Source organism: Lonchura striata, chromosome 27 (genome assembly GCF_050655825.1).
Source record: "Lonchura striata isolate lonStrDom1 chromosome 27, ASM5065582v1, whole genome shotgun sequence".
Taxonomy (NCBI): domain Eukaryota; kingdom Metazoa; phylum Chordata; class Aves; order Passeriformes; family Estrildidae; genus Lonchura; species Lonchura striata.
In genome coordinates, this window is record NC_140729.1 from 2,500,076 (window position 1) to 2,513,766 (window position 13,691).

At 54.8% G+C, this 13,691-nt stretch overlaps 1 protein-coding gene across 1 annotated transcript; it reads left to right on the plus strand.

Annotated features, from left to right (window-relative positions):
- Positions 1–3,203: 3,203 nt before the first annotated feature.
- ORMDL3 (ORMDL sphingolipid biosynthesis regulator 3) lies at positions 3,204–12,762 on the plus strand. The gene is made up of 4 exons (XM_085561856.1): positions 3,204–3,332; positions 7,157–7,357; positions 8,592–8,743; positions 8,869–12,762. The coding sequence occupies exons 2-4, from the start codon at positions 7,184–7,186 to the stop codon at positions 9,002–9,004; spliced, it is 462 nt and encodes a 153-aa protein (XP_085417982.1). The 5' UTR covers positions 3,204–3,332; positions 7,157–7,183; the 3' UTR covers positions 9,005–12,762.
- Positions 12,763–13,691: the final 929 nt, after the last annotated feature.

Genomic DNA, 13,691 nt, shown 5'->3' on the forward strand with positions numbered 1-13,691 from the left:
GGGGCCGGTGGGCGGGATCCTCCGCCCGGGCCTCCCCGGGGCTCCCCGCCCCCGACCCGCCCCGCCGGGGGGGCCGTGCAGCTCCAAGCACCCTCGGCCCCGCGCCCGAAGCCTTCCCAGCTCCTCGCTCCACCGGAGAAGCGCTGCCCTGGGTCCTTAGACAGGGAAGAGCGGGAAGACACCGGAGAGACCCAGTGAGGAGCTGCCGAGACCCCCGAGCCAGGGCCAGCTGGTGCCGGGGCGTCCCGGGACACTCCATGACCTCCACCCCCCAGCGTCCCCACCGAACTCCGGTGGGAGCCCGCCCGGCCCCGCCCGGCCTCCCGTGCCCTCGGCGCCCCCCGGTGCTGCCCCCGGAACCCCCCAGGAATCCCCTCATCCCCTCCCCAGACCTTCGGAGGGAGCAGGACGCCCCTACTCCCGCTCCGGCGGGGTCACGGTGCTCCCCCCGCCCCTCACCGGCATCGCTTACTCGGGGAAACCCGACCCGCGGCGGTGGCACCGGGCGGGGCGAGATCCAGGGGAAGCGGAGTGGGTCCCCAGCCCAGCCCCCAGCTTTCCGGGCCGGGAGCCGCCAGGCTGGGCTGCGGCTCGGGGTCCCGCCGCCCCGGGGCACCGGCGAGTGTGGCTCAGGACCATGGAGAGCGGCCGCCGTTACCGGGCCCCGGGGCCTCCAGGAGGGACGCGGCTCCCGCTGCCCCGGCCCCGGATCTCCGCGGCGGGACAGCCCGGCCCCGGGCACGGACGTTCTCCCGCTGCTGCAGGGGGATAAAACGTTTAGGAGGCGGCTGGCCTGGATCTCGCTTCAATTAGGAAAAGGGAAGCTGACGGCAGCCAGACACGGCCGCGGACGGATCCTCCCCAGAGACCCCCCGCACTCCCCGGAGCCCCGCGCTCCCCCGGGGCCGGGCCATTGATGGCTCTGGCACCCTGGAAGTGTTCAAAAAGCGTGTGGATGTGTACTTGGGGACATGGTTTAGTGGCGAAGGTGACAGTGCTTGGTTGTTGGTTGGAGTGGATGATCTTAGAGGTCTTTTTGATCTTTCCACGCCCGTAGCCAAGCTCGACGCCGAACCGGTGCCGGGCTCACCGGGCAGGGTTGTCCCGGGACACCGGCAAGCAGCAGAGCAGCAGCAGGCAGCCACAGTTGGTGCTGTAAAACACTTCCTTTAGCATCTCCCGGTTCGACCGGGGAGCGGAGCAGCCCCGTGCTGCCCGTCACCATTCCCAGCGCCGCCGGGAGCTCTGCACGCTGCGGGAGCTGGGATGGCCGTGTTGGGGTGTGGCGGCTCCGGTGACACAGCCACACGCCGCGGGACGGGCCGAGGGGCCAAGGTGACAGGCAGGGGCGCGGGGGGACTGAGCTGGGACCCGGAGATGCCCCAGGGCTGCACCCCACGGGTGTCCCACGTGGAGGACACGGCACCCACCAGCACAAAAGCTGCAGTGCAGCACGACCCACGCAGACCCTTCCCACCGCAGGGTGCCTAAAAATAGCTGGCACCGGCTTCTCGGAACTGAATATAACCGGCATCGACCGGGCAGCGGGACCGGCAGCAGGCAGAGCGGGAGCTGAGCACGGCCCGGCACCGGCAGGGGCTGGGGGTGAACGAGGCCTAGGAATCCACACGGAAACAGCTCTCCTGAGCGCGGGGGGAACGCGGGTGAACTGCCGGTGAGCGGATGGGGCCGGATCCCCCCAGGGAACTCCCCGCCCCCGGTGCCGGTGTTCCCTGGGCGGCTGAACGCGGTGTGGGGAGCCCGGGAAACGGGTCGGGTCCCCCCCGCGCTCCACCGGCAGCGGCGGCTGCTGCATCACGGAGAGCGATGAATATTTATGGCCGTTTAAAAATAGCTGCTGCATTGTGCTTCCCCCTCACGTGCGGAGCCAGCGGGGTGCGGGGAAGCTGCTAAATTAGATGTCACCGCGCAGAGAGCTGCTCAGTCAGGCAGGAGCAGGATAAAAATAGAGCCTGCTGTGCGTGCGTGGATCTCCTGCAAAGCAGGACCGGATCCCGTGGGATCCCCCGCCTCCGCACCGGCATCCCCGCACCGCGCCCTGCCAAGAGGGCACCGCAGAGGAGGCGGGCGGGGACAACGCGGTTCCGCCGGCTGGCAGTCAGCGGCCTTCCATCTGCTTTGCCCCACATCCGCGTCTCTCCGTGCCCAAAGCCCTCTGGAAGCAGACATTGCTGAGCTCTGGCTCCGGCAAGTGACCCCCATGCCCTGCCAGCAGCACGGTGCCAGCATGTGGCACCCTGGCAGCCCGCGGGGTCTCGCTGCTCTCTCGCCGTGCCCCGTCAGGATGAGCGGCTGGAGGCGAGGCAGGATAGATGCAGACAGGGTGGGGACAGCCTGGAGGCACGGGGACGCTCTGCGAACCTCGACATCGCTGCGACTCCGCCTGGGCCGACACCCGAGCCCAACGTGGGCTGTGCCGAGCAAAGGGTCTGTGCCAGCCCCGGGGGGCTGCGAGTGGCACCGGCAGAGCCGCGGGCAGCCGGGAGCCCCTCGCTCGGAGCCCGCACACTGCCAGCGGCTCTGCTCGGCTCTGGGCAGGGGGTTTGCAGCCCACAGTGGCTCCGGCGCTGCCCCTCCGCTGCTGGAAGAGCCGGCAGCAGGCACACACAGAGCCCGGCACAGATGGCTGCGGCACCCGTGGGCCGTGCCAGCCCCACGCGATGAGCTTTGATGGTTGTGCAAACAAAAGCGGAGCCAGATGGTCTCCCCCGCGCTCCAGCGCTGGAATCCTGCGCTCGCTCCCAGCCCCGACCTTGGCTGGGTGTCCTGCAGCGCTGCCGGGGCTGTCTGCACAATGCTGCTGCTGGGATTTTCATGCTGTCACGGAATCAGAGTCGTTTGGATGGGAAGGGACTTTAAAAACCACCTGGTCCCACTCTACGACATGGGCAGGGACACATTCCAGTACCCCAGACCGCTCCAAGCCCTGTCCAACCTGGCCCCGCACACTTCCAGGGATGGGGCAGCCCCAGCTCCTCCTGGAAGCTGCCCCAGTGTTCCCCCACCCTCGGAATTCCCCCGGGAGAAGCGGCCGGGGGGCAGCTGGGGGCACCCAGCCGGGTCTGGGGGTCTCTGTGAGCGGAGCGGGGGTCGGTGCCGCCCCCGATGTCCTTCCCGGAGCCGCTCCCGCTGGTTCCCGCGGCGGCTCCGCCTCTCCCGCTGCTGCCGGACTACAGCTCCCGGCGTGCCGCGGCGGGGCGGGCCGAGGGGCCGCCGGGAGAGCACCGGGAGAGCACCGGGAGAGCACCGGGAGCGCGGCGGAGCGAGCGGCGGCCCCGCCGAGCCGAGCCGGGCCGGAGCGGGCGGGAGCGGTGAGTGCGGCCCGGGGGCGCGGGGCGGCACCGGGGGGCTCTGCCCTCCCCGGCGGCGGCGGCGGCCGAGCCCCGCGGCGGGGCCGGGGGAAGGTGCCTCGCATGGGCCCGGCCCGAAAGGAAAACAGCCCGAAAGAGAGAAGCGGGTGCTGGGATGGAGCTGGGAAGCGGCGGGGTGGGAGTGGGGGGTCCCTGTTGGGTGGTGAGGGTCCCCACGGGCGGGGTCGCGCTGTGCAGAGCCCGGCCGGGAGCGGGTCCTGCCCCGGCCTCCCGGAAAACGGGGAGGAAAGTGGGGTCTGGGACTTCACGTGAGCCCGGAGGAGCCCAAGCTCGGCCTTCTCTTCGTGTCCAAGATCTCCCGTTAAATCCACTAGGAAAGGCCGAGGGGGCGGCTCACGCGTGTCCTCGTCCCCGTGTCCTCGTCCCCGTGTTCCCCGTGTCCCCCCGAGGAGGAACCGGGCAGCGCTGGGGCTCAGTCACGTCCAACACGGCCCCGGGCTGGAGGGACACGGAGCATTTTGTTGCCAGTCTCACCTCTCACCCAGCACCACCCAGTTCACGGCGTCCCCCTTGTCCTCCGTGCTCCGGTTCATCCGCTGCCTGCGGCACAGAAGGGTTTAAAGGATTTGTTTGGGAGGTGGCAGCTGTTGCTGCTAGAGATTGGGGTCTGTGATCTGTGGGATCATGGTCACCTGCAGTCTGGGAACACTGGAGATCAAGATAAACACCCGAGCCCTCCTTCCCTCACCAGCCCAGGGAAGATCCTGCAGCAGGGTGCCAGGATGGAACGATGATCCTGAAATCCCTGGGGAAGGGTAACAGCACTGCCAAAGCATAGGATCATTTATTTAGGATGGAAAAGGCCTTTAAGATCATCAAGTCGAGGCATTAAGCAAGGGAACAGGATCAGATGGTGGTCACACTCCTCTGGGGACAAAGGTGAGGAGGGAGCTGCCCCTGGACAGGGAGCAGGACAGAGGATGAGGCACAGGGAGGGCTCAGCTCCACTGCCACGTTGTGCCCTTTGCCACTGGCTGCAGCTCTGACTTTTCCCCTCCTGGGATGGCCACTGTCCAATGTCAGCACAGCCCTGACCTTCACCCTCAGCCTGGTGTAACATTCAGGCTTCTCTGTTCCAAAAAAAAAGGGGGAAAGCAGAGTCTGGCAGCAGCTGCTCTGGGAAGGGGGAGCTGGAGTCCTTCCCATGGTGGGCTGTGTCTTGTCTTGAAGGTGAACAAATCCTGGTGTGGAATTAGAAAGCAAACACGGGATGTGGGATGGGGGTAGGGACAGAGCTCTGGGAACTGATGTGTCCTCAGCCAGGCTTGTGCAATCCAAAATTTGGGAGAGCTGGGCCAAGGGCTGCAGAGCCCAGGGCAGAGCTGGTGAAATATTTGAGGTGGGAAGGACAGAGTTGGAGATGTGGAATCACCCTCATTGCAGCAGTGAGTGCTTGGTGTGTCTGTGTGTCCTGCAAGAATTAATTAACCTCATGTATGTTTTAGCATCCCACCCCCCAATCCCTTATTTTACAAGGAAGGGAAACTGAGGCACAGGAAGGAGAATTGCTTCACATACAGCTTCCAAGCTGGGCCCTTTCCCACGCAATTGTGGGTCTGCAACTGCCCTCGTTTGCAGAGGAGACCAAATCCAAGCTGCTCCTTAGTTTTTGGAAGTTACACTCATGGTTGGGAATCCCACAGCACCAACCATGTGCACCTCTGGCTGCAGGAAGCTTCCACAGTTCTCTCCTGGAGAGAAGGTTTTTAACTGTTGATGCAACTAGATTTTAAGGCCTCCAGTGAGAGCACGGATCACTTTCTGTGAGCAGTCCCTTCCCACATCCCTCCTGCAGACCCTGCTGTGTGGTTCCTCCTGCTGCACAGCTGGAATCCCACAGGCTCAGCTCTCTGTGGAGCATCCAACTGCTCCTCACGCCTGTCTCCAGCATCCTCCAGACTAAACAAACCCGTTTCCTTCCAGCTGTCCTTGCAGGTCATGTTTTTCCTACACCTCTGCTCATTTTCTCCAGCTTCTCCCAGGACTGGACAATGTTCACCCAGCATCCAGGAGAGCTATTTCCCATGTCTGGCACTCAGCACTCCTGTTTACACATTCCATAGGATGTTGTTCTTTTTGTTGTTGTAACAATCTGATTCTTTTTGACTCATTTATGCTTCGCCCCAACCCCCAGTTTTCCTTCTGAGAGCCCTTGGGAATTGCAGCAGGTTTAGGACAGAGCTGGTCTCTCTGCCAGGGGTGAAATGCTGAACTCTGGCTCTCAGCCCTGTTTCCAAATCAAACTTTGGGCTTTTCTCTGGAATATCCCTAAGTCAATGACCTGGGAAGGTGGGCAACAAGGGAATGAGCACCCCACAGACCTACAGCCTCTTTCCTAGAAACAAAATCCTTCTCCAGGTATGAGCCCCCTGGTAGAGCGAGGTGAGGATCTGCAGCAACAGCTGCCTGTGTGCATGGAAGAGGTTTGGGAGTTGCTTGGAGCATTCCAAGAGCTGTGGAGAGAAGGCTGGCTGTGAGTCCCAGCCCTGGGCAGGAGTGGGGATGGTGCCAGCTCCTGAGACAAGGCAGGCTCAGCGCTCCACGAGGGAGCTGGGAACAGCTGGCAGTGAGGAGAGTGTGATGTTGGATCTGGCTCGGGCTCGCCTCCGGAGAGCTGGAGGGAACAGCAGCACAGCTTCCAGCTGTGGGAAGCAACAGCAAAGCCACAAGGCCAGACATCAGGAAACAGCCTTCACTGTGGGGTGCTGTAGCCAAGGAGGATGAACTGGATCATCTCATCAAGCTCCTCTTCCGTGGGACACAAAGATGATTTTACATAAGAATTTCCCTGGTCTTGGTGTGAAGACATTCAGCTTTACAGTGGGTTTAGTTTGTGCTGTTTCCTGTAATCCCTAGATGCCAGTGAGCCAGAGCTCTCCTGCTGCCACTGGCACTGTGTCAGTCCAGAAAGCCACTTGATACCTTCACTGTCTCAGAGGCACCACCCCAAGGACTTGCTCTGAGAGGGTGATACTCTCTTCCTTCCTCTCCCTCCTGGCATTGTCCAGAAAATCATCTTTGTGCTCCTCCTACATGGCAGTTGTTCTTTCCAGGTAGGGGAAGGGCTGACTCCTCCACAGCTCTTCCTCCTGAAACATCCTCCCAAGGCACTTGGTGCTGTTATCTCTCCCTTTTTACATTCCTCAAGAAGAATCTCATTCCTTCCCTGGGGGGGCAATTTTTTTATTGTTTTTTTTTTTTTCCCCCCTCTGTTAGTCTTAAATCTGAAGGCAAATCTTGTGAGCCAGAGTAGGAGGCAAGCAAACCTCCCGAGCTGTGCAGAACCATGTTCATTTAGTTAAATTAATTAGATCTGTTGATACAGAGCCTTTCCTCTGCAAATGCTTTGTTCCCTTCCCAAGTTTAAGGCATGCTGATTCCATAGACACGCAGGAAGCTTCCTGTGCTGTGTGTTTCCATGATTAACACTGTGGTGAGGATTTAAAAGTGCTTAAAAGTATTGGTTTGAGTTTTGTCAGGCAATCGTGGGCTTGAACCTCAACACCTCAGCTCCAGGAAAGCATCTCAAATCACAAGAAGCTTCTGTCACAGACAAGCTTCCCACACATAATTCCCAAATCTCAACCACTCCCGGAGTTAGCGACGTCAGCTCTAAGAATGGCAATAACGAGGGGCAGAGGAGGGAACTGACTTTGGGATTTTTATAGCAAACAGCAGATTTTGGGTTTGCTTGACAACCAGCCGGTGCTCAGCCCCGCTGAGCAGTTTGGATCCGGGCTCTGACCTCAGTGTTGCTGTTCCAGGGGCTCCCGTCAGCCAGGAGAGGCAGGATGAACGTGGGGACGGCGCACAGCGAGGTGAACCCCAACACCCGGGTGATGAACAGCCGCGGCATCTGGCTGTCCTACGTGCTGGGCATCGGGCTGCTGCACGTCGTGCTCCTCAGCATCCCCTTCTTCAGCGTCCCGGTGGTCTGGACTCTCACCAACATCATCCACAACCTGGTAAGGGAGCGCCGTGGCCCGGGGCACGTGCAGGGAACCTTGGCACAGCTGTTCCTCTGAGCAATCTGCTGAGATTCCGGTTGGAACAATTCCTTGGTGTTTCCAAAGATGCCGGGTGAGTTGCTCAAGCTCCAACCCTCAGCCTGTACTGGTGCCTCTGGGTCATGGATTTAAATCCAGCCCAGGTGCAGGTGAGGCAGCAGCACCTGGTGAGGCTGCTCAGAGGGGACGTGGATTCATTTTCTGTCAGGCAAGTCCATTGTCATGTCCCATTCCCAAAGGAGTCCGTGACAGACCCCACATCACTGCGGTTGGTAAAACCCAAATTGGCCTCATGAGAGTTAAGAAAAAACAAGATTAACCCTCAGATTTTGTTCTGCCTAAAGTAGAAGATTAGTCCAGGAACTGATTCTTCTCTCCGAAGATCAGGTCCCCACATGGGTCCCCTTGGGCACAGGGGACAAAAAACTTCAGAGATGGAGCAACTGACTGTGCATCTTTTATTTTAAAAAATATCTCACCCTGGGAATATTCCAGAGATAAAAATTACAGGGATTGAGGACCCTCATGATAAGTTATTACTAGTGGGGGATAAAAACCTCCACAAACGCCCAAACTGGAGCTGCTCGGGAGATAAAAACCTCCACAAACCCTCAAACTGGAGCTGCTTAGGAGATAAAAACCTCCACAAACCCTCAAACTGGAGCTCCTCAGGAGATAAAAACAACCACAAAGCCCCAAACTGGAGCTGCTCAGCACTCAGCTCACGAGCTGCTGGCTCCTCACCCATCTTCTCTGGCAGCTTTAGTTTCTGGGGACAAAAAGGAATTTAAAGGCCAGGAGTGGCTGCACTTCGGAGGTGGAATGTTTGTCTGTGACTCGTGTCCCCCTGGTAATCAGGGGGTGACAGACCTTCTCCCAGCACATTTTCGGGGAGCCTTCAGGCAGCAGGCAGGCGCTAATCTCCCGATCGCAGAGATCCCAGGGCTGTAATCTCGCCGCCGCCTCCTTGGCTCACACCCAGGAGCCGAGCGAGAGGTCTGACGCGGGGCAGCCGAGCTGCCCGAGCCTTTCCCAGCTCTCCTTTCCCCGCTTCCCTGGCCGCTCCGGCTCTTCCAGCAGTGCCACATCCCTCTAGTGGAACGGCGCGGGGGTGCAAGCGCGCAGATGCGCTGCCCTGGCTCTGGTTTTTGGGGTGCAGAGCCCCGTGTGCCTCACGCTGTGTGTCCTGCAGAGCATGTACATCTTCCTGCACACCGTGAAGGGAACCCCCTTCGAGACCCCGGACCAGGGCAAGGCGCGGCTGCTCACGCACTGGGAGCAGATGGATTATGGAGTCCAGTTCACGGCTTCCCGCAAGTTCCTCACCATCATGCCCATCGTCCTGTGAGTATTCTGGGGTGGCTGAGCAGCCTCAGTGTCCCGGCACCCATCAGTGTTCTGTCCTGGGAGGCAAACACATGGAATGCCACAGCTCAGTTTGCCTCTCCGTTCCCACCCTCCTTTTCCAGGTATTTTCTAACCAGCTTCTACACCAAGTACGACCGGATACACTTCATCATCAACACCATCTCCCTCATGAGCGTCCTGATCCCCAAACTGCCTCAGTTCCACGGAGTCCGGATCTTTGGGATCAACAAGTACTGAGCGGCGTGGCTGGAGCGGATGGCGGAGGAGCGGGGCCGAGGGGGGTTCTCCTCTCCAGCCCCGTTTCCTCGCCCCACGCAGACTGGGATGTGGTTTGGCAGTGGCTGTTTAAAGGCAGATCCCGACAGACACATTCCGCATGCTGGATCCTCGTGCCCAATAAATCCAAACCAGCTCCAGAGTAGAGTTTAGTGCGGAGCAGGACGTGCGACACCGGATTTCTCTTCTCCCAGGGTCATCAATAGATGCAAAACCACTGAGGCTTTGAGGTACAACAAGGATGAATTCTGGGAAGAGTGTCATCTATTCCAGACGTGGAATGATGAGGATAAGGGATGAGGGGAAAAGCTTTTAGTGCTGGTACTATTGCTGTGGTAAATGCACTTTAGAATACATTTCCCTTCTTGAAGCTGGGTGCTTTGAGCAGAACGTGAGGGAAATCCCAAGGGATACAGCCAGACTTTCCCAGGACTGGATTGTTTTGCGGTCTGATTTCCAATTTTAGGTGGGAAGTAGGAGGGGGAAGTGAAGGACAGATTTTTATTTTGCAATCGTTGACACCACTGAGAAGGGAAGTTCCTTTCCTGAAAACAGCACAGGAAGAAATGACCTGCAGTTTGACAAAGTTTTTGGTTTCCTACAGCACCATCCATGTGGTCCAGGAAAAAGGTGGATAGATCCAAAATCATGCTTATTGTTTTCAGTTTATACCCAAATCTGCCCAGGTAACTCCTTTCACCACCCCAAACTGCTGTTTTTAGGTGCACAGGAGCTCAGAGTGGGCATTTGGATCAAGGGCTGAGGGCAGGAGATTTAATGGCACCAAATTGCCATGGAGCTCCTTGGACCATGGACGGGTGTGGGAGAGGCTGACAGTGGGCAGGTACAGGAGGAGGGCTGATTGCTCTAATCAAGCACGCAGCCATCCTTGACTTGGAATTTTTCTCCTCAGCTCCTTGCTTGCTTTAAGTGCACGTGACTGGGATTTGCCAGTTCTCCACAGCCTCAAGGGTTGGATTTCTGGCTTACCTGGAAATCTGTCCCTCAGCTCCATGCCCAAGGGCTGTGTGAGCAGCAGCACCAGCAGCAGATGAATTGACCAGCAAAGGAGTCAATTTGTCACTGATAGTAGATCCTTTCACAGAGGGACAAAATCAAGCCTTTTTCCTCTAAAATTGCCACTTAAATAAAGCAGGCTCAAGATTCCTGGCTGAAAGCTTTTACTGTTTTACTGAAAATCAGAATGACCTGATTTCCCTTTGGGTTGTGTCCCAGATGGAATGGGTTTTCCCTCACACTTCCCCTGTAACCCCACAAAAACCTATATTTTTGTTGTCTTAGTACTTATATTGTCTCACCTTTTTTGACAATGGTATAGATATTTTAAATCTGGGTTTTTTTGTCCTTGCAGTAGCAAATCCAGCTTTAGAGGACATGGTGGAGAGTGTTGAGGTTTTGGATGGTCTGAGCATGGGACATGGGGGAATTTTTAGATCTGTTACTACTCCATGCATAATTTTAGGCAAGTTGCTTCACTTCTCTCTCAGACTTCCTTTGGGACTGCTACAGGGAAAGGAAAATATGGAGCGTACCTCAGAGGGCTGCTGGAATGCAGGGAGAATCATTCCCTAATGTGTTTGGAAAGTGGAAATCCAAGTGCAAATGAAGTTTTGAAGCAGGTAAAAGGAGAAGAGAATCTGGCTGGAGACCCCAGGGTATTGACAGATGTGCAATTTCCTTGCTGGGCAGTTTAAACCTTCAAACCTAGGATAGAAGAGCTGCTGCTTTAGCTGAGGTACTCTCTACCCTAATCGGCTCTTTAAGCTACTAGACAATGATAATTGCGATAAAAATAGAGATATTTCATCAATCAGCTGGGAAATGACACAGAAATGAGCAATATTCCTGCAGGAGAAGCTGCTCCAAGGAGGGGCAGGTCCTGGCAGGGTGCCTGAGGTTGGAGTTGAAATGCTGATTGTGGTGCTGAACAGACCTGAGTGTCTGCCCAGACACCACTTCCACCTCCAGGAGAAATGAAAGAAAACTAATTATTGCCATAGAAAACATGAGAAAAACTATCTTTTTTTGCAACAGAAACAGCCTCTAGATGCTTTCAAACATGACTCCTCACAGATATAAGCTGTGTATTTCTAAGCATATACCCATCTCAGATTTGTAAATTTAGAGTAATTATCAATTGAAAGGATTGGCTTTTTTTAAATGAGATACAGCAATTCCCAGATAATCCTTGAAGGCATTAACACAGCTGTGGGTTTGAACACTTGTGTGGTCACTGACACTTTGGTCATCTGAACCTGTTTCCTTAAATTAAAGATGAACTGGGACTCAGAATGGAATTATAAACTTCTCAGACAAGAGGTTCTAAAGTGTAAAGCCCCAAACTTTAATTAAGACTCTGCCTAGCAACAAAAGTAAATATTTTTTGATTGCTCTCCTTCACACAAATTGTCAAAACAGCCAGTTCCAGAGTCATTACAACACAGGTGTGGCATTTTTCCATGGAATGACTCAGATTAATTAGACTCAGTTAATCCAATCAAGGGAAACATAAATGGAAACATAAGTAATATGGAAAGAAGCGAGTTGAAGAAAGATTTCATATTCTATTGTGGTGAGTTAAGTATTTATATATGATTAATATGTATTTGAACAATTACACATTGGGTAGCATCTTCCTTAAGATCCCAACTGAAGGGTAGATGTCAGGATCAATCAGAAATAAAAAGCAGGAAGTTAATTGTAATTAAACCACCATTCTTGGGTGTACCTGAGGCAGTCTGAAGTGAAAGGATGAAGGGTGGTCAGACATGTCCTGGCAGAGGACAAATCAGGGGTGAAGCCACATTGTGGGAGGAGAAGCGAAATGTGAGCAGATGTGCTGCTGCATGGAGGAGATAACTGATTGTTACTAATTTTAAATGGGATTCTGATCACATCACGCTTGACAGATTTCCTCTCACACTGGTCCTGTATCATGATCAGGACAAGTTCCTACCTGGAGAGATCAAATCTCCTTTGATGGAAAAAGAACTGGTAAGTTATTTTAAGCTTTCCTGTTTTGGTCTGCAATGAAAGAGAAAAGGTTTTGAAAGGCTGGAAGCCTTCTCAGGAACTGGCAGCAGCCTGTCCCATCTTGTACTTGGCAAAGCCTCCTGAGCCACTGTCAGCACCACCCACGTTTCCACTCAGAAAACCAGCAAGTCCTCCCAGCCTGATGCTCCTGAATCAGGGATCCTGACCCGGGAATCCTTTCACAGAACTACCAGGCTGGCAAACAGCCCAAACCTTTGCAGGAAAAAAGCCTATAAAATTAAACTAAATGGAGGGCTACTTATTCTCGTGTACTTTTATGTTTGAATCACTGTTCAATTTTGGGTTGTTTTTAAAAGCTCGGTACTGGCCCTCGAGGAGGGGACAGCAGTGGGTTAACACATTAATATTCCTTCTTGTGACTTACGTTGCTTTATCATTGCCTAGAATATCTTTTAAGCATGTGAGTGTTGGTGTGTCCATATCCTCCTTGGATCAGTTAAATCAGCTGAATTAGTTGGGAGGGTTTTTAAAGGAATGTTCTGTACAAAGTTTTAGGGTTTTTTTCCCATAGCCTTCTTTTTTGCTGTGGATATAGAAGTCTCATGTAGAGAACTTTCTAAAATAAAGTGTGAATATTTTTATTACTCCTTTGTACAGTATTCTAAGAGAGACTAATAAAAATGAAGTATTCAGGTAAAAATGTGCACTTGAGTCCTGGAATCTTCACATGGATGGTTTTTGCTGTCATACAAGCATGGCAATGGCTACAGGAAACATGGAATGTCTCAGGTTGGAAGGCACCTTAAGGCTCCAGGGCCATTGCCACCACCTTCCATGGGCAGGGACACCTTCCACTAGCCCAGGTTGCTCCAAGCCACATCCAACCTGGCCTTGGACACTCCCACGGATGGGGCAGCCACAGCTGCTCTGGCAAACCTGTTCTGGGGCCACACCACCCTCAGAGAGAGGATTTTCTTGTCAATATTCCCTCCTGAGTTCATTTCTCCATCTGTCAAAGAACAGCAGCATTACCTGGCTCAATAAATTTGAATACACAGTGATGGAATGGTTTGGCTTGAAGGGACCTTAAAGCCATCCGGTCCCACCTGCTGCCAGGGACAGCGACACATTCCTGTCCAATCTGACCTGGGACACTTCCAGCAGTGGACCTACATCTCCTACATCTGTAGAAGTTCCAGTAATGCACAGCCCCTGTAACAGATTCTGGATAAGCTGCTGTGAGCAGCCAGGGCTCCTCCAGCATGGCTCAGGTCTAATGCTGCCCTGACCATTTGTCAGGTAAGAGAAAGGTCAAGAAAAAAAGTCACATTTAATATCAAAGCAATCAGTGAATACAAGTACCAGAGAACCAATTTTTTGAACCTGCAGGACAAAAAAAAAGGACTTCCAGTAAGAGGTGGATGCAGGCAAATTAGTTCTTACGAAAGTGATGTTTATGCGTTAGGTAAGCAGCTCATTGTAATGAATATTTATAACCGTGGTAGATGAGTACACACACAGGTTAAGGAGAGATCTGCTGTGTGTCCTCTGCAGATGAAGAATACCTGTTTCTAACACTTTAAATTGTGTTAGAAAGTTTATTCTGGGCGATTTCGGTATCACCAGAGGTGAA

What these genes read in the sequence shown, in the direction of transcription:
- ORMDL3 (XM_085561856.1), top strand. Translation starts at nt 7,184, where the DNA reads ATGAACGTGGGGACGGCGCACAGCGAGGTGAACCCCAACACCCGGGTG. An exon ending in CCAACATCATCCACAACCTG is followed by an intron (nt 7,358 to 8,591) that starts GTAAGGGAGCGC and finishes TGTGTCCTGCAG; the next exon opens with AGCATGTACATCTTCCTGCA. An exon ending in ACCATCATGCCCATCGTCCT is followed by an intron (nt 8,744 to 8,868) that starts GTGAGTATTCTG and finishes CTCCTTTTCCAG; the next exon opens with GTATTTTCTAACCAGCTTCT.